The following is a 25,735-nucleotide window of genomic DNA, read 5'->3' as shown; positions in this document are numbered from 1 at the left end:
GTGCATGGGTGATTGCCTCCTAATGAATGTTACCCTAATCAATGCAGTGTCAGACCCATCTGTGCCAGAGATAATATTTGTTCATACTCATAACCACTGTATTAGTGCCATGATGAGGGAGTCATTGGTTGAGTTCTTTGCAGCAGCAAAACCAGATAAAATCTTTTATACATGTTGAGATATATATATATCTCAACCAAAGAACTCAACCAATGACTCCCTCACCTATATATATATATAGGTATTGCCCGTAGTGCTGCATTAACATTAACATCATGAGCGGGACACAGAAAGGAATTGACAAGAATACCAGAGGCGCAAAACACCAGCTACTGGTGGACAGAACAGTCAGCCGAGACTGCAAGACCAGACTGACCAACCTGTGCACTGCCTGGATTGATTACAAGAAGGCCTATGACTCAATGCCCCACAGCTGGATACTGGAATGCCTAGAATTGTACAAGATCAATGGGACCCTAAGAGCCTTCATCAGGAACTCAATGGGGATGTGGCGTACAACACTAGAGGCCAACTCCAAGCCCATAGCACAAGTCACCATCAAGTGCAGGATCTACCAAGGAGATGCTCTGTCCCCACTGCTGTTCTGCATAGGCCTGAACCCCCTCAGTGAGATCATTAACAAGACTGGCTACGGATACCGACTACGGAACGGAGCAGTTGTCAGCCACCTCCTGTGCATGGATGACATCAGGCTGTATGCCAAGAGTGAACGAGACATCAATTCACTGATCCACACTACCAGGCTATACAGCAATGACATTGGAATGTCGTTCGGACTGGAGAAGTGTAGTCGGATGGTAACAAAGAGAGGGAAGGTAGTCAGAACTGAGGGGATTGAACTACCAGAAGGCAACATTGCAGACATAGAGGACAGTTACAAGTACCTGGGGATCCCGCAGGCGAATGGGAACCATGAAGAGGCCGCTAGAAAAGCTGCAACCACCAAGTACCTGCAGAGGGTCAGGCAAGTCCTGAGGAGTCAGCTGAATGGTAAGAACAAGATCCGGGCCATCAACACGTACGCCCTGCCCGTGATCAGGTACCCTGCTGGGGTAATAGGCTGGCCAAAGGAGGAGATAGAAGCCACTGACATAAAGACAAGAAAGCTCCTTACCATGCATGGAGGGTTTCACCCCAAGTCCAGCACCCTGAGGCTGTACGCTAAGCGGAAGGAAGGGGGCCGGGGACTGGTGAGTGTCAGCACCACAGTCCAGGATGAGACAACGAACATCCAAGAATACATTGGGAAGATGGCCCCAACTGACCGAGTGCTCAGTGAATACCTCAGGCAGCAGAAACCCAAGAAAGAGGAGGGAGACGAGGAACCATCATGGAAGGACAGGCCCCTGCACGGTATGTACCACCGGCAGATAGAGGAGGTGGCTGATATCCAGAAATCCTACCAGTGGCTGGACAAAGCTGGACTGAAAGACAGCACAGAGGCACTAATCATGGCAGCACAAGAACAAGCTCTGAGCACAAGATCCATAGAGGCTGGGGTCTATCACACCAGGCAAGACCCCAGGTGCAGGCTGTGTAAAGATGCCCCAGAGACAATCCAGCACATAACAGCAGGGTGCAACATGCTACCAGGCAAGGCATACATGGAACGCCATAACCAAGTGGCCGGCATAGTGTACAGGAACATCTGTGCCGAGTATAACCTGGAAGGTTCCGAATGACAGCAATATCAGGAAGAAGGAACACGAGAAGCTGGAGAAATACCAAGGGCTCAGAGAAGAGCTCGAGAGGATGTGGAGGGTGAAGGTAACGGTGGTCCCCGTGGTAATCGGAGCACTAGGTGCGGTGACTCCCAAGCTAGGCGAGTGGCTCCAGCAGATCCCGGGAATAACATCGGAGATCTCTGTCCAGAAGAGCGCAGTCCTGGGAACAGCTAAGATACTGCGCAGGACCCTCAAGCTCCCAGGCCTCTGGTAGAGGACCCGAGCTTGAAGGATAAACCGCCCGCAGGGGCGTGCTGGGTGTTTTTTTTTTATAGATATATATATATAGATATATAGATATAGATATATAGTTTCTACCTCTTCTACTTTCTACCTCTTCTTCTTTTAAAGAAACCAGTCGTCATTTTACAATCAAAGTTTGCCTTAGCACTCATGTCAGATGCATTTAGCTAACACGTACGGCTGTTAGTTAACATGTCCCAGAGCCACATGCATGGATTAGGTGCTCAATCACGTGGCTGTTGTTTGGTTTGTTTATTGCTGTAGCCATCACTAGCTCTATTATTACTTGACATACTATAAAAGTTATAAAACAGAAAACATTAACTGCTCAGTGAAAGGATATTCTTTGTGCTTGTATCTGAACAACTATCAGTAAGAATTACATACTGCTACCATAAAGAAACAGAAATGAAATAATGGCTCAGTCTTTAACCCAAACTCTTTTCTAGAACTAGACTGACTTAAAATGACAAGCATGAGCCTTGTGCATTGACCCTTCAATATTGTGTGTTTGCACCCCAGATGGACGCATACCATCTGAAATTTTAATGAGTCTCATGGACATGTTAGCTCCCCGATAGCTGGGCTTCATTCACTCTTCTCCACCACCCCTCCCACTGTTGCTGTTTACCACCATCACCATGGTGACACACAGTAGCTCCAACTGGTGATAAGATAATGAGGAAAACAAATCCATCTGAAAAGACAAGCTGCTCTCTAAGCAGTAGCCTCGGGCATTGTTTAGATTGCAATTTTGCAGCCGAGAGATAAAATGGTCGTTTCGGGGTTTATTACAAGCTACAAATTTGTATTAATGAGTTTTAAGAGGCAAAAAATCACCAGGACTTTTTACTCTCACAGCATTGTTCATCAGTATAAACCAATGGGTTTAAGGTTTAGGAAAGAACTCCTTATACATCATCAAAAGAGTGAATATGTTTATACAAGACCTCATAGAGTATTTCCCCCTATACTTAGTAGTCTTGAGCTACACCTCATTTCTTGGTACTTTGCCTCCAAGGAGTTGCAAGCAATAGTCTTTGAGGCTTTCTGAGCAACCTTTATTTTTACTTTGGAGATTGGCTGCTTTTTTGTTTTGTAAGACACTTAACACTGAAAAATGAATCATTCAAGTATCAAAGCTGTACATAACTCAAGAGATGAACCATTTTTGTGTCTACACATAACAAACAACTTAGCAAAGGAGCAGTTTTTAATTGTATCTTTAAGCACTTTGTTAGTAGTTTCCTGTCACATTATTTGTTCCTATTTCTAGTTGAATCTATGAAAAATAACAAACGTAACACAGTTTGACAGGGATAAATTAGTATTTCTGCACCAGAAAGGCAATTCTCAAAGAGCTTTTAACTGAAAATGCAACAAGTCCTGAAAAAATTTGAGGAAACCAGACAAGTGAAAGACATAAGAAGAAGTGCCAGGCCTTAAAAACTACATACAACTGATGAACAGAAACTAAAAATCATATCCCTGATGAACAGGAAGTAGTTTAAGGAACTGACACAGGGACCTTCAGTTAATCCATCTACTGTCCACTAAACCCTCATCAGAAATGGTCTCTGTGGCTGCCAATAAGCTGTTCTTAAGGAAGGCAAACAGGGAGAAAAGGCTGAGGTATGGCATATTACACAAGAACTAGACTGCAAATTAGTGACAACACGTCTTATGAATCCAAATTTGGAATTTCTTTTTTAAAATCGTCATCATTATTTATGGAGGTCATTTGGTAGTTTCAGGGCCTAACGCCAGTTGCAAACTACAAAATACTGTTCATCAGTTGTCTGTAGTATCCCCCAAAAGACAAATTATCAGCAACCGACCGATGTGGATATGGTTTGATAAATAGTGTGTTTTTGGTTATTCATCCGTATAAATAAAACATTTAGCTTAAATCTTTAAAAAAAAATCAGCTTGATACGCATGAACTCATGAAAGCAAGAACACACCCCTTTGAATGGTAACAAACATCATTGTTTGGGTGCGCAATCAGACCGGGACGCATTAGTGTCTTTACTTCCAGGGTGTCTGTTGGGTTTCAAATACACATCTAAATTGGTAGTTCACCCCCACCCACGTCCCAGTAAACCAAAACGAAAACCCTCCTGGGCTGTGTCTCTGCTGATAGCCTCAGTACACAAAAGAGTGAATGAATGTAAGATGGTGAAGGAGGGAGTGAGCGTGAGAGGCTACAGACAGGTTATGCAATCTATTAGTGCAGCTTAAGATCTTTGGTCGTGCCACAGTTTCTTCATGCAGTCGAAAAGGTTGCACTTCTGCATTAAGATAATCCAGAAAAGTGGCCGCCTTAACCTCCTCTGGAAACATGCAGAAGGAACAAGCATCAAATATTTGATTACTTTCATCAAATCAGCTTGTTCATTTCTTGCTTTTCACAGATTTGTTGCGTAGCAGTTGCTGAAACAGGAGTGGTTATGACTGAAATGGTTAGCGAAATCCAGAATGTAAACCCATTTCTATTAACAAAGCATGTCCTCTCCCTCCAAGAAGTAACCTTGTGTTGGGTCGGGTGTCGCTCATGTCTCTGATCTGAGCATCAAGAGCACGGGAAAACCTCCCTGCTGAAAAACATAAGAAAAGACAGAACATTATAGCTAGTTTAAACATTTATTTAGACCATAGTACTTAATAAGATTATTGAACATTAAGTGTGTTTTCTAAAGATGTGTACGCTCTCTCATTTTTCTCTGAAAAACATATTTGTTATAGTCCAACAGGTGTAGCAGCTCAAAACTGGTGTTTATTCTGTCTCTGACTTGTTTATATATAATGTTGTTTGAATTCGTGATCAGATACACGGAAAGTAAAGGGTAAACAGGCCAGTGGAGTTTTTTAGTCAGCCTGTGGCTTAGCTGCACTTTTTTTTTTTTAAATCTTCTTAATAACGTCTTGGTACATGTTGAGTAGACCCACTTTCTGCTCTCTTTAATAAAAACAGGTTTAAACTGAGGGGCAGTAATGTAAACAGGCTGCATTTTTGTAGTGCTTTTCTAGTCTTAGTGACCGCTCAAAGTGCTTAAATTACAGCCCACACTCACTTTCTCATTCACAGATGATAAAAACAAATCAGGTACCCAGTGTCACGTCATCTCACAGACTGCAGTTGGAGATCAAACCTTCAGATTAGTGGGCAACTGAGCCACAGCTTTCTTTGTCAGACTTCTTTCTTTATCAAGTAGGTAGCACACCTGCCATCAGGATAACATCTGTGCAGTGTGTTTCTTAAAGTGAATCAATAAATACTTTCACAGATTTCAACATGAATAATGTTTGGTTACGAAGCCAAACAAAGTATATTTTATTCAGTTTTCATCATGCACAGTATCAGTTAGAGATGTAAGCCAGAAGTGTTGCTTATATGTAGAACCACATCAGACATCCCTGTATGTTCCCGCTGGTTTATATCGCTGTTTCAGTTATACCTTTGTGGCTGTGCTGTCAATTACTGTATATAGAAAAGGTGCAGATTAGAGCTAAGTATTGTGCCATCCGATTTCCATTGTGAAATATGTAAAAACATACAATTTCATACAAAGAACTCACAGGTTGGGAAGCTAAATAAATCATATGATATTTTTCATTATTCAGATGGGAAAAACCACTGAGCAGGTAACAAGCTTTTATCAAGCAAGAAGGCCATTAGTGTGACATCAATTACTTTACTAGTAATGAAGACAACCTTGGTCTTTGTTACCGTGTACATGAGTGGCTGACGAGGTAGCGTCCCTTGTGCCACTTGCTAGCTGTGTTGTCACACAAGGCTAAGCACTTTCTTAGCTCTTTGAAATCTACACCAGTTCTCCACTTCTTTGGTAGAGAGAATTCAAGCCTATTCACTTTGAAGAGTTGTGACAAAGGGAGACTGTGCTTTGTTAGCCTGGTAACCATCAAGATTTTCAGCTATGATTAATGATAAATAGAACTTTTCTTCTACATGGATGGCTGTGTGCAGATAAAATTGTTCCCACTTTTGTTACACTCATGAATAAATAATTTGACTGCCCATTTCCTGATGACAGGAATGCAGATTACTTCCCCTTCTTATTTTGAAATATTTAGTATGTACTTTTTCTGCTTGGAGCTTTTTTCTCAGTCACCCAATAGGCCCTCCTTTTTTTGATCTTCAAAGGTTAAGTTATTCCTTAGCATATACTCTTCCTGTCTCAGAATAGGACCTGACTGATTGTCATTCACATGTGGCGTTAAGTGAGGCAAATCCTTTTAAGGGAAAGCACGACAGGTTTGTGTTTGACTCTGCAGGAACCAACCATCCACTTAAGCTCTGCCTCTCAGTTTACTCAACTTCTGTTGCTCTCTGGCTACTCAGTTTGTCTTTTCTACTTGCACTGTTGGACGAGCACAAAGCAAGCCAGGTAAAGCCAGTGGAGTGATAATCCTCTTAAGAGACTCCTTGCTCATTTGTCAGAGTCCAAATAAAGCACTACCTTATAGGATTTAGTGGAGATATGTTTGTTCACTCTCTGACCTCCCATTGTGACTATAAAGATCTGGGACAAGAAGGGATACAAGCATCAGATGAGGTTTTGCATTGAAGGCGGAGCCAAGGGTAATAAAGGTGAGCAGGATCTGGCTGTGCATCACTGCTGTCTGTTCTCAAAATAGCTGCATGTTGATGCTGACAAGTGTATCTTTTCCTGTCCCAGCTAATTGTTAACTACAGCTTACACTTTCAGTTTTTTAGATTAATACCATTGCTTACATATGAAGATTTAAAAAGATAAGGCTTGTGTTGTTTCAGGTTATTTTCATAGAGTGCTCTGTGCACACATGACGAAACTGATGTTTTGGCTGGCAAATAACGTGCACACCCATCATCTTGTAAGGAGCAGACACAGCCAGGTTTCTTCTCTTCAGTATAAAGACTGCCATCTTTTGTCAGAATTGCCACAAAGAGATTTTTTTTTGTTTCGTTTTTTGCCTTTGTGACAATTGAAATACAATTTAAAATGAAAAATCAGCAAATCTACAACAGAATGTATTGGTCAGTCATTAACACCTGACTGAAATACGGTGGTGGGACCTTAAGAGAGCTGTATACAATCAAATACCCACAAATCTCAATGAACTAAAGCAATACTGTAAATAAGAGTGGGGCAAAGTTCCTTCACAACAATGTCAGAAAACCATCCCTTCATGTCACTTTTGCTAAAAGCTACTGAATCATGTGGTGTACTTGGCTTTTCTCACACTGCTTCTGAAGTTTGGACTTTTTTTGTTACACAAATAACGTCAAATATCACATGTTGTTGCTCTGCAGCGGTTGTTTTAAACCAATTTAGAACCTGGTATGAACCAGATTATTTTTCTTTCATGATACATTAAAGCATAACATTGAAACAGGGTTTTACAGGTCTGTATTATCACCAATTTGGTTTTTATTTTTCTTATTATGCAGAAGTCTTTCATTTTCCTTACTGATTCACTTTCCTACAGCCTTGTCAACTCCCAAACAAAAAATGGTGCCACACCACTCTACCTGGCCTGCCAGGAAGGCCATCTGGAGGTTGTCCAATACCTGGTCAAAGACTGTGGAGCGGATCCGAGCATTCGAGCCAATGATGGGATGACACCTCTGCATGCTGCTTCCCAGATGGGCCATAACACTGTCATTGTCTGGCTGGTGCGTTGGACTATCAGAACACTGTAGATCATGTCTTAATAATGGAATAGTTTTTCTCCGCCAATTGTGGGGTTTTTTTTTTAAACGGAACAAGTGAAGGTACAATACTGATATTTATGATTAAGCAAATTACTTAATATTAGTAGTATTAGTATAATATGCTTGTGATATCTAAAATAGCTTGTGATATCACCAGAAGTCACATCATAATTGAACTTTTAACCAAAATTTTCCTACATCATTTACTTGAAAAATGTGCCAAAGCCACCGTTTACTACTGGAGTCACAAAAATTGGACCAAAAGCAGCTGAAATCTTTCTGATGACTGCTAAGCATTAACCTCCATCTCGTTTCCTGCAGATGAGTTTCACCGAGATCAGCCTGACAGACAGAGATGGTGACGGAGCCACGACGATGCATTTTGCAGCCAGTCGTGGTCACGCAAAGGTCCTCAGCTGGCTTCTGCTGCATGGTGGGGAGATCGTCACTGACAACTGGGGAGGGACCCCCCTCCATGATGCTGCAGAGAATGGTGAACTTGAGGTGTGTGTTAGTGTAACACTTCTGGAGTCGTTACAGTATGCTAGGACCAGTTAGGTTCGACTACTAGAGCAGTAATGAGCGTAGCATGTAATAAAGACCACAGACCAGTAAATACGTTTAAATTGCCGGCTTATTATTTTGTGAAGACAGAGAATAGACAGTTATAGACACATTACATAAAACATTCAACATCACACACTTAAGGAAAACAAGATGTTTTCTTTCCCCTTCTTAGTTCAGTATGTTCTGTCAGTTCATCCTATTTATCTCAAAACCTTTTATTTGGCTTTAGAAGGATGTTATTCTCAACCTAGGTTATTGTTTTATTTATTTCAAGTTCTATGTTCAAGTTTATCCTTTGATCTATTTGCATTAACACTGTGTTATTTTAAATCAAGTTCAGTTCTTTAGGCCCAAGATTTAATTTAATCTTGGTCTAGGTTCACCTTTAAATTCTCAACCAGTTCTTATTTTGTTTTAACCCAACAAAATTATTTACACTTCCATTAACACCATTACAGCATTAAAATGTAAGGTTGACCAAAATAAATTACAAAAATAAATAAATAAATGTAAAACAAAAAACAATTCAGCAAAAGGCTGAATAAATCCCTTAAACAAACAAATAAACAAAAGAAAGTTGTCTTTGTGTCCTTTAACTATTAGTCCTGGAATTACTCCGAATGATTATCCAGTGCTTTGAAAAGTCCGCTGTTCTTTTGCAGAGGTGTATGGATTAATCCTACCAGTTTTATCAGCGAAAGAGCTCAACGTCCAGCAGGGGGCGTTTTCCTTTTTCCTGCTCGGTACAGTTCAATGGGTCCGTGGGTGGCTCGCCATCTTGTTTCTCGCTCAGCGGATCAAACTCCGATTCTAGCTCAGCATTTCCCGATCCAAACCTTAATGGCCTACCATAACAACAAAATTAAGTGCATAAACATTCGAAAATAACACACGGGTAGCCCTTAAATAACAGTAAAAGTCCGTTTTTTCCAGCTTATTTAGCCGTAAATGAGGTGACGCCAATATGGCGCGCTGAAACACCGTCAAAGGCCTTTGAACTGCAGCCTGTGTGTCGTTTAAGCACGAATCCACCGTTTTTAACATAAAACAACATAAATCTGCTACCTTGGCTCTCCATTTGCATGAAATGAGCAATATAATACAACAAAAATTTCTTGCATGAAATAAAAGACAATTTCTGAACTCACCAAGTCCCGTTCGGTTATGTTCACAACGTCACCAAGGCAAGGACAGGTCGGAAAAACAAAAATACATTCTCCAGAGTACAAAAATGGCTTTAAGTAGATTTTTGGCTTATTTTTACTATTTTTTCACTCATTTAAGCAGCAGCTCTGCAAGGACTGTCTGCATTTCTCCCTCTCGAGCATCAAAAAGAAGGAACAACCCGATTGGGTGTGGCTAATCACAGGAGTCACGCTGCAGCGTGCCCTTTCACAATAAGAGTCTCAACACATATTTTAGCCATTTTACCTGAATTAACATAAAACACCATGAATTAGCAAGTTCTGTACCCTTTTAACATGTTTTTAAACACAAATGAAATCCTATACCATGAATTATATCATTGCTGATGTTTTTAATGAATTTTCTAACCATTATGATCTATTTATTGACTATTTATCACCTGTAATATATTTCTTATGACTGTTTTTACTAACAGGCTTTTATTTGTTGTTAGCTATGTTAACCAGGGTTACACCCTCCCCTCTTAAATCTATGCAAGTCCCTTTGCATAATGCATACTCAGACTACCTGGATATCATGGATTTCAATAGAGCCTGTGACAGCTTCACTTAAGCTTTGGAACAAAGACTGAACTATGCCAACAAGAGGGTTGCCTAATTGAGGGTATGTTAAGTGCTTGGACTTTGTTCTCTCTCGGGATGATCTTCTGACTGATTGCTCTGCTTCGGGGTCATTTCTTTCAGTTTCATTGTTTACAGGTTCAGTTTCATTCACGTGAGTTTGAGTTGCTTCCTCATCATTAGTTTTCGTTGAATCCGATGCATTGTCCATTTCATTTGGTGGAGTTATTTGAGCTCCTTCCTTTGCAGGTTCAGGCAAGTTTTCCATTTCAGGTGGTTTCTCCATTTCAGGTATTTTGTCATTTTCAGGTAAGTTTTCCATATCCGGTAGGTTTCCACAATCAGGTAAATTTACAGTTTCCGTCATGTCCATGTGCTCTTGAGCAATATCAGGCACTGTCACGTTTTCTGAGATTTGAGAATTGTCTGATTTGGGTTGCTCATTAGCATGATTTGACTTAGCCTTGGGAGGAAAAACTACCTCGTATTCCTCAATCGACCTTGAGATCTCCTTGGGAGGAAGTGGAGGGTAATACAGAGGGTAGTTATCCTCCTCAGAGTGGTATTCAAGTTCAGGTTCATCAGGATCAGTTGTTGGGTGTTGACGTGTGCTTGGCCGATGAGGCTTTACTTGGACTGCTGGAGGATTTTCAGGGGCAGTTGGCAAAAACCCACAAGGTAACAAAAGGTCTCTGTGGAGAGTTCTAGTGGAACCTTGGTGATGCTCGGGTTTGACTGTGTATACTGGGAGGTTGTCTTTTTGGCTTACAACCACGTGGACGACGGACTCCCACTTATCAGCCAATTTGTTTTTTCCCCTAATCCGAACATTCCTTACAAGCACGCGATCTCCGACACCTAAGACAGATTCGGTTACATGTTTGTCATATCTAGTTTTGTTACGTTCAGCAACTTTGCTTACATTTTTGGTAGCCAGTTGGTAGCTCTCCTGAAGGTGAGATTTGAGGGCTTTAACATACTGTGAGTGAGATTGCTGCTGGCGATGGTTCAGGGGGACATTGAAGGCAAGATCAATGGGTAACCTAGGCTGTCTGCCAAACATTAACTCGTACGGCGTAAACCCTGTACTTTCATGTTTGGTGCAGTTATACGCGTGAACGAGTGGCTTAACAAAGTCACGCCAATGTTTCTTGTCTTCGTCTTTGAGTGTACCCAACATGTTTAGCAGGGTTCTATTAAACCTCTCCACAGGGTTTCCCCTGGGATGGTAGGGTGAAGTTCTGACCTTCTGAATCCCAGCTAGGTCGCATAACTCTTTGATAGTTTTTGACTCAAAGTCTGCTCCCTGATCGCTATGCAACTTCTCGGGAAAACCGTAGTGGATTATAAAGTTTTCCCACAGGGCCTTGGCTACAGTTTTAGCCTTTTGGTTGGGAGTTGTCATTGCTACAGCATACTTCGTAAAGAAATCTGTAATAACTAAGACATCTTTAGTGTTGCTGCGATCTGGTTCAATTGTCAAGAAATCAATACACACCAACTCTAGAGGTCTGGTGACTTGAATGTTTACTAGGGGCGCCGCCCTCTCTGGCAGAGTCTTTCTGCAAACACACCTGCTACAGCTTTTGATCTTTTGCTCTATGTCTGAGGCCATTTTTGGCCAGAAAAATCTGGTTCTGGTTAAATCAAGGGTCCGGTCAAGACCAAAATGACCCATGTCATCGTGAAGGCTTTTGAAAACCATAGATCTTAGACTTTCAGGAAGAACCAGCTGGTACTGTGTCTCTTCACCTACTTGTCTTTTTCTGTACAAAATCCCGTTCTGCAACTCAAGTTTGTTTAACTCACGCAGAAGGATGCTAAGTTGTGGGATCTCGTTGCGTACAGTAGGAGGAGATGTTTCACCTGTTTCAAGCTGGTGTATGATTTCACTGATAGCAGGATCGTTTGTTTGACTTTGTCTTATCTCTTCTTCTGACAAGCTTGGAATGACAGGAAAAGCATCACACTGGTCGAAACTGTCGGGAACAGCATCAACGGACGTAGACAGTGAAGTTACGAGTGGGCAGGCGAGAGCATGGTCTGTGTCAAGAGACTGGACTAGATGTTTCTCACATATTGCACTGACAGCTTGAGTGGGAACGTGAGTGAAAGGATCGGTGCCAGGCAAGTGGTGTTGCACAAACTGACGGATCCGCTCCTGTTCCTTCAGGGAGACAAGGTCATTTAATGGCTCGAGATGCGGACGACGAGATAGGCCATCTGCGTCCATGTTTTGTTTGCCTGCTCTGTACCTAAGCTGGAACTCGAAAGAGGACAGGGCGGACAACCAGCGATAGCTCGTCGCGTCTAACTTAGCGGTGGTCAAAATGTAAGTTAGGGGGTTGCTGTCAGTTATTACTGTGAAAGGACTGCCATACAAGTAATCACAAAACTTTTCCGTTACAGCCCATTTGAGGGCAAGAAACTCAAGCTTATGAGCAGGGTAACGGCTTTCGCTTTTGGATAGTCCTCTACTTGCGTATGCAATTACTCGCAACTCTCCCTCCTGCTCTTGATAAAGAGCTGCCCCTAACCCGATTGTGCTTGCATCTGTATGTAATACATAAGGCAACTTGGGATCGGCAAAGCCTAGAATTGGGGCAGAAGTCAGTTTGTCTATAATAGTCTCAAACGCTTTCTGACAACTCTCTGTCCATCTCTCCCCGAAAGGAGCTTTTGGCTGAAAGTATTGGACGTAGTTGGACTTAGAGCTATTGTTTTTTCGCAGTGGGGGGTATCCAGCAGTTAGGTTGGTAAGGGGTTTTACGATCTTAGAAAAGTCCTTAATGAACCGCCTATAATACCCCGCAAACCCTAAGAAGGAGCGGAGTTCTTTCAAGTTCTTGGGACTTGGCCATGTTTTTAACGCTGCTACTTTCTCGGGGTCTGTTTCTACACCGTTTTGGGAGACAATGTGCCCCAAGTACCGAACTGCCGTCTGAAAAAACATACATTTTTCAGGCGATAGCTTCAGACCGTATTCTTTGAGACGATTAAGCACATGGAGAAGGCGGGTCTCGTGTTGTTCGAGGGTTTCGGAGTAAACTATAAGGTCGTCTAGATAGACTAGGACTTCCTTAAGGTTGGTGTCACCCATACATTTCTCCATCAGCCTTTGAAATGTGCTGGGAGCGTTTGTTATGCCTTGAGGCATCCGGTTGAACTCAAAGAACCCCATCGGACATACGAAGGCTGTTTTGTGCTTATCTGCCTCATCGACCTCAATCTGGTAGTACCCACTTTTGAGGTCAAGGACCGAGAACCACTTCGATCCTGTCAAGGCGGAGAACGCTTCTTCCAAGTTAGGAAGCGCGTAGGCGTCTTTGATGGTGTTCAGATTCAACTTACGGTAATCTACACAGAGTCTTACGTCTCCATTCTTCTTCCTTACCACCACTATTGGTGAGGAAAATGGCGACTCGGATTCGCGAATGACACCTGCATCGCTTAGTTCCTGCAGATGCCTCCGTACGGCGTCAAGATCTTGTGGTCGTACGGGACGGGGTCTGTGCTTAAAGGGGGTTTCATCGCTCAGTTTGATTTGGTGTTTTACTTTGTTAGTGCAACCAAAGTCTGTATCGTGTAGTGCAAAAACCTCCGACATAGCACTTAACTTTTGTGTGATTCGTTCTTTCCATTCAGCAGGGACTGGAGAATCAGCAAAGTTAAGATTAAGCTCAGCAGGGTTCGAGCTGGGAGTCTGTTTGGACTGCTCTGTGATCTGACTGTTTGGTATGATCTCTTGAATAGCATGCATTTCAGCAATGACACTTTTCGCAGGGATAACTATGTCATGCTTACTTTCATTTCGCAGGACCACTGGAAGCTTTTGTGAGGGTTTCTCAGCAAGGGTAAGTAGACAGTTGGTGACCAAGACTCCACCTGGCAAGGAGGATGTAGAGGGGGTCTCGACTACTACCCACCCGCCTGAGTGTTCAGTTTTTGCGTGGACTAAACCCTCTAAGACTCGACTTTGGCCTGCAGGAATGACTTCAGGCTCTTTCCCTGACAAAGTGACAAGACCAAGGCTGTCGTCCTCTTTTTGCTTGTGTCTTTGTTGTAACACGCTCAGCACTACTCTATAACCATAAGGCAGGATACTGAGGTCTGTATTAGCCAAGGAGAGGCTTTCAAAGACAAGGTCAAGAGTGTTAGTGCCAATTAAGAGAGAAGACTGAACACTAGAGCGTGTGTCTGGAACAATTAATGCAAGAGAAGACACAGTAAGTTCAGTACCAAAACAGTTCTTTGGAAAGGTAATGTCGACACAAATATAGCCTGAATATGGAACATTCTGACCATTTGCAGCTTCGACTTCTAGCAGGTCCTGTATTGGATGGATTTCAAGGTCTGCAAGATTGTTTTCATAGAACGATCGGGACACTGTGGTCACTTGCGATCCGGTATCAAGAAGGCAGTTGCAAGCTTGATCATTGATTTTCACTTGAGCAGTGTACTTAGCTCCAATTAGACCCTTGGGTAGTTTCACAGTGGCTGATTTATTGTTTGAGAATCGTTTTTTGGGTTTATGTGAAGGTTCGGTGGGACTAGTTTTGTCCGTAGCACCCATTTGTCCCGCAATGAGGGCTCCCTTTAGTTTAAAGGCTGTGTTTGCTTGTTTTGTCTATCCCACAGCAACTGTTTTCCTTTCAACTGTTTCCTTTTGTCAGTGACTAAAGACGGGTTTGGGTCATTTGGGCACACAGAGGCAATATGGCCGTCTTCGCCGCACTGGTAGCAGTAACCAGGCCTGGGCCTACTCTTCGCAGCTTGGGATGTCAAAAGGGTTCGTTCGGGTACTTGAGAGTTGGTCTTAGCAGTAGCTTTTGGAGGGTTAGACTTTTTCCTAGGAGGGTTCGGGGTTAATGTTGCGAGATGGCTTTGAAGCTGACTGATTTGTGCCTTTAATTCTGTGACCAGATCCTTTTGAGCATCTACTGGTGGGTCTACTTTCTGGGGTTTCAATCTTGTCAGTTCACTCTGCAGCGCAGTTATTTGTGTTCGCATTTCAGTGAGATCGTCTTGCATGGTGAGCGCAGGAAAGTCAGCATTTGCAGCAATAGAGTGAGAGGCTACTTTTGGTCTGGTGGCAGCAAAATGTTTTTTCATTCGGCTTTCTTTTGCAGTATGCTTGTCCTCTTCCACTCTCAACTGTAGCAGCAGCTCGGTGAATGAGGGGGGTTTATCTTTTTTCTTTTCGAGCTGAAGATCTGTTAACAAGGCATTATCCCAACACCCCCGACAGAATTGACGCAGAAGGTGTCGGTCTGCTTCACTAGCTACGACACCGCCTCTTTTCAGAGCTTTTGAGAGAGCTGTTTGCAAGCGATGGAGGTAGTGTGAAGGCTTTTCACCTGCATCTTGTAATGTGTTGAGGAATTTGGCGAAAAGCTCGTCGCCATCCTCCACAGTGCCAAAAGCTGAATGGAGTAGTTCAAGATAAGCTGAGGGCAAGGCTTCAGGGCCCAGAGGTTTCACCACGTTGGCAGCAGGCGGTACAAGACTGTCTACGATTTTCCGTGAGCGTTGCAAGTCAGACAGATTGGGATCTTGAAGTATGAGCTCTACACTGTGGCGCCATGTATCAAAGTCCACCTCATGACTAGGACAGGGCAGTTTGCCTGAAAAATTTCTGAGGCGGAAGGAGGCGCTCACTGGTGAGACAAGAGCTTCACTTCGCACTATGTGCTCTACTACAACCTTTTGCACATCAGGGTGTGTTATAAAGCTCTGTGGAATGGTAGTTTGTAGATCTGGCTGTGTCTGGTTGTCTGACTCAGAATCGCTGAAGCATATGTTAGCTTTGATCAGTTCTGCAGTTTCACTTTGGATAGGTTGGTCATTTGCTTGTACTTGGGTTGTTAGTTCACTATGTGCATCTGGGGTAGGAGCTTCTGTGCTGTGTGTGACTGACTGAGCACATTGGGAAAGGTGTTCATGCAGAACAGCTTCAAAAGATTTGCCACTAAGTCTAGCAATGCTTTGCAGTTCATTGAAAAAACTGTTGGTGGCGACGTTGGTAACAGCTGCGATGTACTCAGGTGACAGGGCTCGTATCTGATAAGTGACTTCATTCGGACATTCAAGTGTGTAGGGTAGTAAGGGTTCAAGTGTCGACAGAGCAGATCCACTCTCATACTCTACAATAGCATTTTTGTGGTAAGAAGACTTAGGGTCATCTATCTTAAGGGTTCTTGCTGTTCGACCATATCTGCTTAAAAAGTCTTTTAAAGCTTCATCAGCGTCTGTGCCTGTAATCCCACTAACAATAACTGAGTTTGGGATTTTAACATTTTCTCTGTCAACTATTTCCATTTTGCTGGACTTGGCCTATTTTTGAGGTCTGGGTCAGGAAAAAAAGCTTGAGGGATCAATTACTACTCCTGGCTGGCTCGCCACTTCTGTAACACTTCTGGAGTCGTTACAGTATGCTAGGACCAGTTAGGTTCGACTACTAGAGCAGTAATGAGCGTAGCATGTAATAAAGACCACAGACCAGTAAATACGTTTAAATTGCCGGCTTATTATTTTGTGAAGACAGAGAATAGACAGTTATAGACACATTACATAAAACATTCAACATCACACACTTAAGGAAAACAAGATGTTTTCTTTCCCCTTCTTAGTTCAGTATGTTCTGTCAGTTCATCCTATTTATCTCAAAACCTTTTATTTGGCTTTAGAAGGATGTTATTCTCAACCTAGGTTATTGTTTTATTTATTTCAAGTTCTATGTTCAAGTTTATCCTTTGATCTATTTGCATTAACACTGTGTTATTTTAAATCAAGTTCAGTTCTTTAGGCCCAAGATTTAATTTAATCTTGGTCTAGGTTCACCTTTAAATTCTCAACCAGTTCTTATTTTGTTTTAACCCAACAAAATTATTTACACTTCCATTAACACCATTACAGCATTAAAATGTAAGGTTGACCAAAATAAATTACAAAAATAAATAAATAAATGTAAAACAAAAAACAATTCAGCAAAAGGCTGAATAAATCCCTTAAACAAACAAATAAACAAAAGAAAGTTGTCTTTGTGTCCTTTAACTATTAGTCCTGGAATTACTCCGAATGATTATCCAGTGCTTTGAAAAGTCCGCTGTTCTTTTGCAGAGGTGTATGGATTAATCCTACCAGTTTTATCAGCGAAAGAGCTCAACGTCCAGCAGGGGGCGTTTTCCTTTTTCCTGCTCGGTACAGTTCAATGGGTCCGTGGGTGGCTCGCCATCTTGTTTCTCGCTCAGCGGATCAAACTCCGATTCTAGCTCAGCATTTCCCGATCCAAACCTTAATGGCCTACCATAACAACAAAATTAAGTGCATAAACATTCGAAAATAACACACGGGTAGCCCTTAAATAACAGTAAAAGTCCGTTTTTTCCAGCTTATTTAGCCGTAAATGAGGTGACGCCAATATGGCGCGCTGAAACACCGTCAAAGGCCTTTGAACTGCAGCCTGTGTGTCGTTTAAGCACGAATCCACCGTTTTTAACATAAAACAACATAAATCTGCTACCTTGGCTCTCCATTTGCATGAAATGAGCAATATAATACAACAAAAATTTCTTGCATGAAATAAAAGACAATTTCTGAACTCACCAAGTCCCGTTCGGTTATGTTCACAACGTCACCAAGGCAAGGACAGGTCGGAAAAACAAAAATACATTCTCCAGAGTACAAAAATGGCTTTAAGTAGATTTTTGGCTTATTTTTACTATTTTTTCACTCATTTAAGCAGCAGCTCTGCAAGGACTGTCTGCATTTCTCCCTCTCGAGCATCAAAAAGAAGGAACAACCCGATTGGGTGTGGCTAATCACAGGAGTCACGCTGCAGCGTGCCCTTTCACAATAAGAGTCTCAACACATATTTTAGCCATTTTACCTGAATTAACATAAAACACCATGAATTAGCAAGTTCTGTACCCTTTTAACATGTTTTTAAACACAAATGAAATCCTATACCATGAATTATATCATTGCTGATGTTTTTAATGAATTTTCTAACCATTATGATCTATTTATTGACTATTTATCACCTGTAATATATTTCTTATGACTGTTTTTACTAACAGGCTTTTATTTGTTGTTAGCTATGTTAACCAGGGTTACACCAGGTCTTATTGGATCAGCACAGTAGCAGAATATGTGTAAAGAAGCGCTCTTTCAAGAATTGTTGAAGTATATAGAGAAAACTATGTTTTTCATGATTATGTTTTTTTTCTTTTTTTACAAAAGAGTTGATCAGTGTGGACTTTTAAGAAGCTCACTGAAACACAAGTCAATAGGGCAGAACAAAGGTTGCTCAGTCTGAGAACAACAAGCTTATTCCAGCTTCCACTGGTGCTTGGTAGAAAGCTTGTTAAATTCATGCTTTAAACTATTTCCAAGTTTCTGTAGACTTTGAAACAGAAACTTTTTCATGAGAGAGAGAAAAATGAATGATAACTAAGAGAAGATCAAAGAAAAGCATGATACTGCTACATTAAGTATTTTGCTTTTAGCTAGGACATTTACATTAATTAGTTGATCAGTGAGGGAGTGTGGTGATATAATATGGTGTTTTTCTGGTCTGATGCAGTGTGAAACAAAACACAATTTGTGTTAACATGTACTCTAAGCCTTGCATTTATCCACTCAATATGTCAAACATTTTACATGTTGAGAGTCTGTCACACTGAACTGAGTGGAGTGTAAACAGTTTTTATCGTTGCTAATTGAAGATGAGTCTAAGCAGCCTGTTTCACAAACACTGACATCAATCCACTCTGGAACTTTCTCTGTCTGCTTTTCAGTGCTGTCAGATCCTTGTTGTTAATGGAGTTGACCTGGGCATAAGGGACCAGGATGGCTTCACTGCAGCAGACTTGGCCGAATACAATGGCCACTCCCAGTGTGCCAAGTATCTGCACACTGTGGAGAACATGGTAAGAGTACATGTCTAAAAAAAATGTAAATGTTGGATGGATGGATGGATGGATGGATGGATGGATGGATAGAAGTCAGCATAAAGTCATATGTTTTATACACACACACGCATGCACACACCCACAGATAGACAGACAGACAGACAGACAGACAGACAGACAGACAGACAGACAGACAGACAGACAGACAGACAGACAGACAGATAGATAGATAGATAGATAGATAGATAGATAGATAGATAGATAGATAGATAGATAGATAGATAGATAGATAGATAGATAGATAGATAGATAGAATGAATGAATAATGGAGATATTTCAATAATGTTTAGCTTTCTATGAACCTGCCTCCCATGACAGACTTCAGACTCAGATAGTTAGTCAAGCTACCTGACACACAGTGCTCTCCATGGCCTTAACCCTCTGAAGTTCCTGAGTGGCCAGGGGAATAATTCTTTCTCACAGAGCTCGTTTGGCATCGATGACATATTTCTCTCTTCTTGTGCTCTTTCTCATGGGGCGCATTCAGCCAATTGAGTCCTGCATTGTGGGAAAAGCAAAAAGATCCCCAGAGCCATTCTCACTAGCTGTGAGGTGTTTCATTAGTGTGCCTGTAATGCTGTTCTTCTCCTCGTTAAGTCACCAGGGACTGAGTAGCAGTGAGATTTAACAGCTGATGAATGCACATGTAGATTTTAATAAGAGACAAATTTATGAGCCTGCCATAATGACCCTGTATCTTTCTAAATCTAAAAATTAATGAACCAGATGTGTTTTATTAATGATTAATAAAGAATTAATTGATGTACAAATGCTTTTTGCTTTGTTTTAGTAATGTGGAAATGATATCTATATATCAGACAACCAAGTAGAATAAATTGAACAATCGTGAAAATTGAATGTTCATAAAACTCGTCCCCTCGCAGAGTGTGGAGCACCGCGTTTTGTCCCGGGATCCCTCGACGGACCTTGAGTACAAGCAGCCAGACTCTGGCCTGTCCTCCCCAAACACCACCATGCCTCCTTCTGCCCAGGCAGCACACTTTGACATCGGTTCACCATCCAGCTCCCTGTCCAACTACGACTCAGCCAACTCCAGTCAGTCCAGCACTGGGGAGAAGAGGAGCAGCTTGACAACGTCACGAGGCCCACCTGCTCAGCTGAGCGCAGTTGCACACACAGGTCTGCTGCTCTTTACACATTAAGGATATAATGTGTATCTTTTTCAAGCATTTCAGAATGACAAATGCCGATCAGATCAACAGCTACATATACTTTTAATCACATCATAATAAGAATGTTGCATGAAAGGCTTGCTTCAGTCTATATCATGACTCTACTATTATGGCATTTCAGCAATAATACAAGGAGTGCAGAATTTTTTGGCAAATGAGTATTTTGTCCACATCATCCTCTTCATGCATGTTGTCTTACTCCAAGCTGTATAGGCTCGAAAGCCTACTACCAATTAAGCATATTAGGTGATGTGCATCTCTGTAATGAGAAGGGGTGTGGTCTAATGACATCAACACCCTATATCAGGTGTGCATAATTATTAGGCAACGTCCTTTCCTTTGGCAAAATGGGTCAAAAGAAGGACTTGACAGGCTCAGAAAAGTCAAAAATAGTGATGCAGCAATCTCAAAATTGCAAAGCTTCTGAAGCGTGATCATCGAACAATCAAGCGTTTCATTCAAAATAGTCAACAGAGGTTTATTTCAGAGCTGCAACATCACTGGAGTGCCCAAAAGCACAAGGTGTGCAATACTCAGAGACATGGCCAAGGTAAGAAAGGCTGAAAGACGACCACCACTGAACAAGACACACAAGCTGAAACGTCAAGACTGGGCCAAGAAATATCTCAAGACTGATTTTTCTAAGGTTTTATGGACTGATGAAATGAGAGTGAGTCTTGATGGGCCAGATGGATGGGCCCGTGGCTGGATTGGTAAAGGGCAGAGAGCTCCAGTCCAACACAGACGCCAGCAAGGTGGAGGTGGAGTACTGGTTTGGGCTGGTATCATCAAAGATGAGCTTGTGGGGCCTTTTCGGGTTGAGGATGGAGTCAAGCTCAACTCCCAGTCCTACTGCCAGTTCCTGGAAGACACCTTCTTCAAGCAGTGGTACAGGAAGAAGTCTGCATCCTTCAAGAAAAACATGATTTTCATGCAGAACAATGCTCCATCACACGCGTCCAAGTACTCCACAGCATGGCTGGCAAGAAAGGGTATAAAAGAAGAAAAAACTAATGACATGGCCACCTTGTTCACCTGATCTGAACCCCATTGAGAACCTGTGGTCCATCATCAAATGTGAGATTTACAAGGAGGGAAAACAGTACACCTCTCTGAACAGTGTCTGGGAGGCTGTGGTTGCTGCTGCACGCAATGTTGATGGTGAACAGATCAAAACACTGACAGAATCCATGGATGGCAGGCTTTTGAGTGTCCTTGCAAAGAAAGGTGGCTATATTGGTCGCTGATTTGTTTTTGTTTTGTTTTTGAATGTCAGAAATGTATATTTGTGAATGTGGAGATGTTATATTGGTTTCACTGGTAAAAATAAATAATTGAAATGGGTATATATTTGTTTTTTGTTAAGTTGCCTAATAATTATGCACAGTAATAGTCACCTGCACACACAGATATCCCCCTAAAATAGCTAAAACTAAAAACAAACTAAAAACTACTTCCAAAAACATTCAGCTTTGATATTAATGAGTTTTTTGGGTTCATTGAGAACATGGTTGTTGTTCAATAATAAAATTATTCCTCAAAAATACAACTTGCCTAATAATTCTGCACTCCCTGTACAGTCAGCAAAGCGCAGGAAACAGCACGGAGCAGTTTTCTTGCTGTCGCTTGATGTCAAAGGTGCCATACTAGTGCTGCACCCTAGTGGCTTGTGTGCAGACGTCATTAGTGTGACATTCATGTTTCTCATTCATCTCTCAGTTGTGTAATCAGATGTAGACTGGAGGGAATGTTTTACAAATGCACACATTTTCCTTCCTGTAACAGGCTGTTGTTTTCACAGGTGCACCAGAGACAGCCATTTCAGACATGCAGGCATACATGGATATGCTAAACCCAGACATCAGCTCCGATACGCACAAGAAGAATGAGGAACCTGATGATGGAGCCTCCAAGCTTCCGCCACCACCGCCCCCCTTTCCCCCACCGCCTCCCCCAGAGTCTCCTCCGACACCCCCTCCACCCCCCAGCTACCCAGCTCCACAGCCTCCACAAGAGCCATTGGCAGCCGAGTTCCTTAAAGTCAAAAGCAACTTGCGCCGTGTGGACAACAAATCCCAAAAAAAAGAGACGCTGGTAAGCTCCCGGTTCAGCTGAGGAAAAGCTGTTTGTCGGAAGTGCCATGAGGTTGTGCAAATATTTTCTCTATATGGAGGAAAATCTGACAGAAAAATGAAAGCAACCATATTTATATAAATTAGTGTTTGTGCATTTATCTCAGCAGGGATAGGGTTTCACAGCCTGGCTTATTTATATCGCAAGACCAGCAGAAGATTTCTTTAATGTGACTTCACACAACATCAGCTTCAACATGCTCACTTTTAGTTAAACTTCAGATGTCATTAATTTTGGGAAAGCACCAAAAGTGACATGATGTGACCAAGACTAGAAACAGAAGGAGCGGGATGGGGGGGGGGGGGGAATAAACTAGCCATTAGCTGTTATTTTCCCTTGTGCCTAATCAGTGAGCTATAACTCTTATGTAACAATGTGCCTTGTCTTATACCCACAATGATGTTATTGTGTTAGCATTGCTAACAAGGGCAAAGAATATGCTCATTACCGTAGCAGGGCTCTGGCTTGACGCACAAACAATGGTTGATGGGTTTGATCTTAATGCCAGTAATTAATCTGGCCCAAGATCACTCAAAAATGTTGTTGACAAGAAGCAGCCATTAGGACTGGCATAAACATTAGTGTCTGCAACACTGCAGTACATGTGAATTTATTTAATATATGAGTCTCTCTCCAGTTACAAGTTTACTTGACTTTCACAAAACACTCAAACCAAGCATATATATTAAACAAAAAAATCAATTGTTCAGACAGGGGCCGTGTGTATGGTTGTTGTTCGCTGTCATCAAGTCCACAGTTAGTGAAAGTGTCCTTTCGCCATAGATCATCTCCATGGTGAGTTCTGTGTGTATTTGTATCTAGGAGCATGTGCCGTCAGCCATGTGGAGCTTTTAATTAGTACCCCCACCCGTCCCTCCCTTCTTTGTACCCAGGTGACCGGCCCTGGGCGGCCATCATTAACATTTAACAATGAAAGCACACATAAGATCATTGTGCGCAACATACGTCGGAAAGAAAACAAATTACCTTGAAACAGTGAATGGTGCCATTTCATAATCTAGTAAAGGAACTTCATGTGCAAAAAATTATTTTAAAAGCTTACTAAAAGATATTTTAGGAGGGGGGGGGGGGGGTGCATCTGCAGTCCTTCTGGAAAAATTTGGACTTTGAACTCTCACTTACATGAGATCTTTGCTGCTAATTCTGGGCCCTGAAAGCTAGAAAATTCTCATAATCCTAAAGCCTGGGAGATTTGCATGTGACTGACCACGGTCAGGGAAACACATGGGTGTTGGTGTTTTGCATAAGAGGAAACGGGCAGAGTTGAGGAGTGGTTGGTCTACGGGTTAGTGGTGACATCACTGCCAGCATTGTGGCCGGCCCAATAGGTTATTGATGAGACCTGTAGGTAAATTGAGAGGGCAGGTAAAGTGACAGGCATAGCACTGAGGAGAGAGGAGGTGAAGCTCTGGATCTGGTGACAGCTACCTTCTTTGCTCTGCTGGGTTTTTGTGGATGAGACTCTGTCTGTACTGGAGGAGAGCTATAAGAGAGGACTCTCAGCGCTGAGGTAAGGTGTTAACAGGAAAAAGTGCTGTCACGTAGTGGAAAAAAATGAAGAAAAAAGATGCTACAAATTGTTTCACATATTATCTCCAGGTTCAGGTTGGAGCAGTTTAAGCCGCTGTATGAACGATGAGTGTGTTGCATAAAAAGTCATGCTTGAATTTTAGAGTTGGATTTACTTTACTTTTTAAAAGGTTATTTGAGTAGTTTGCTTTTAATTTTTAAAGGATGTCAAAATATTTTAATACGACCGTGCGTTTTGCAAGGCTACATGCAAATGTGCTAAACATCTTCAACAACAAACAGGTTAAACAACCTTCAGTAGTCAGGCATACTGACCATCTATCTATCTATCTATCTATCTATCTATCTATCTATCTATCTATCTATCTATCTATCTATCTATCTATCTATCTATCTATCTATCTATCTATCTATCTATCTATCTATCTATCTATCTATCTATCTATCTATCTATCTATCTATCTATCTATCTGTGGGTGTGTGCGTGCGTGCGTGCGTGTGTATAAAACATATGACTTTATGCTGAGAGATAGATCTATATAATGGGAAGAAAGGTTGTCTGTGTGTATGCTTCTCTGTGGCTGATGGGAGCGGGGGGCAGCTATAATGCTTTGTACAATTGCTATTGTTGACCCACCTCCCTGGAGGATGACAAACCATCTGTAGCACTCCCCAGCTCACATTACTCTCCTACTTGATGAGTGCTCAGGGACCATTTCTGTGACAGCAGACATGAGTCAACAAAGTTAAATAGGCTTATAAAAACTCAGAACATGACACCACAGAGGAGGAGAGGTCAGGGGTCAGCTGTCAATTATTGGTTATGTTAAACACTGTGCTCTTGTCTGGATTTTGTGCGAAGCCATGACCTATGCACGCATTACAATGTAAATGACCGCAAGTCTGTTGCCTAGCCCTGGATTTGAAAGGCAAAGTAATTGTAATTTTTTTTCCGTCAACGACTCTCGCACGCTTGTAGCTGAAAGCTTTTAAGGTTCATTTTTGACATTAAACATTAAAAATGTGCTGTGTTGTCTTTTACACACATTTTGTAGTGTACACTTTTGAAAATCAATCATTTCAATTTTAAAAAGTTTTCATTGAACATGATTTGAGTTGAGTAAATGCAAATTTGAGGCTTTTTGCATTAGTAAAATCTGTCCACAGAAAGACTGGAAAAGCATGTTAGTCATAATGCAATGTGATCGCATCCATCGCTACTGTCCAGTAACCTAGTAACTCTCATGTATATGCACGCTTTAACCCACACAGTTTCTTTTAACACCAGCTTTGATATCCTGGCTTTACAGCTCCAATTGTTGGATAGATGTCGGAGTGGAAAGTGAGAGCCCATAACTAAAGGTTCAAGTTAGTGACCTCTGACCTTGCTCTTAAAGAACGGTCTCCCTTACGCTGGTGTAAAAGTTGCATTGCATGTGAACCATTATGTCCTATAGCTCCACAAATTTAGCATGAAATATCAATGACTATTGAACCAAACTAAAGCCTTGTTGTGAAGTGTTGTGAGTGAATAAAGCCACTTTGGTCACAAGAGAAGGCTAATCTGGGAATAAAAGATGGTAAATATGTTGTACATAGCATCGCAGAATGAAAGGTTCACTCCCAAAGCATTGACAATGATTATAAGTCACAATAAAATAATTCAATGCAATTCAGCACAACATAAATGATTATACATTTTTGCATCCAATTCCAATAATCAGTCTATCGATAGCAATCATTCATTGACTGGTTTTACATGCACTTCAAACTTTTAAAAAAAGCGTTAATGTACTCCTGTGAAAGTCGGTGGGTTAAACAACATAAATTATATTTCTCCTTTCTCTCT

General features: G+C 41.7%; 1 protein-coding gene across 4 annotated transcripts in view; it reads left to right on the top strand.

Moving 5' to 3' along the window:
* espn (espin) overlaps positions 1–25,735 on the top strand; it is a 47,464-nt gene that overhangs the window by 5,003 nt on the left and 16,726 nt on the right. For all 4 annotated transcript variants that reach the window (XM_026153950.1, XM_026153949.1, XM_026153948.1 and 1 more), the window contains exons 3-7: positions 7,479–7,665; positions 8,026–8,208; positions 18,836–18,967; positions 19,894–20,149; positions 22,004–22,296. In XM_026153950.1, coding sequence (XP_026009735.1) covers positions 7,479–7,665; positions 8,026–8,208; positions 18,836–18,967; positions 19,894–20,149; positions 22,004–22,296 — 1,051 coding nt within the window. The remainder of the gene's footprint in view (positions 1–7,478; positions 7,666–8,025; positions 8,209–18,835; positions 18,968–19,893; positions 20,150–22,003; positions 22,297–25,735) is intronic.

Source organism: Astatotilapia calliptera, chromosome 20 (assembly GCF_900246225.1).
Source record: "Astatotilapia calliptera chromosome 20, fAstCal1.2, whole genome shotgun sequence".
NCBI lineage: Eukaryota > Metazoa > Chordata > Actinopteri > Cichliformes > Cichlidae > Astatotilapia > Astatotilapia calliptera.
This window is presented reverse-complemented; position numbering and strand designations above follow the sequence as displayed.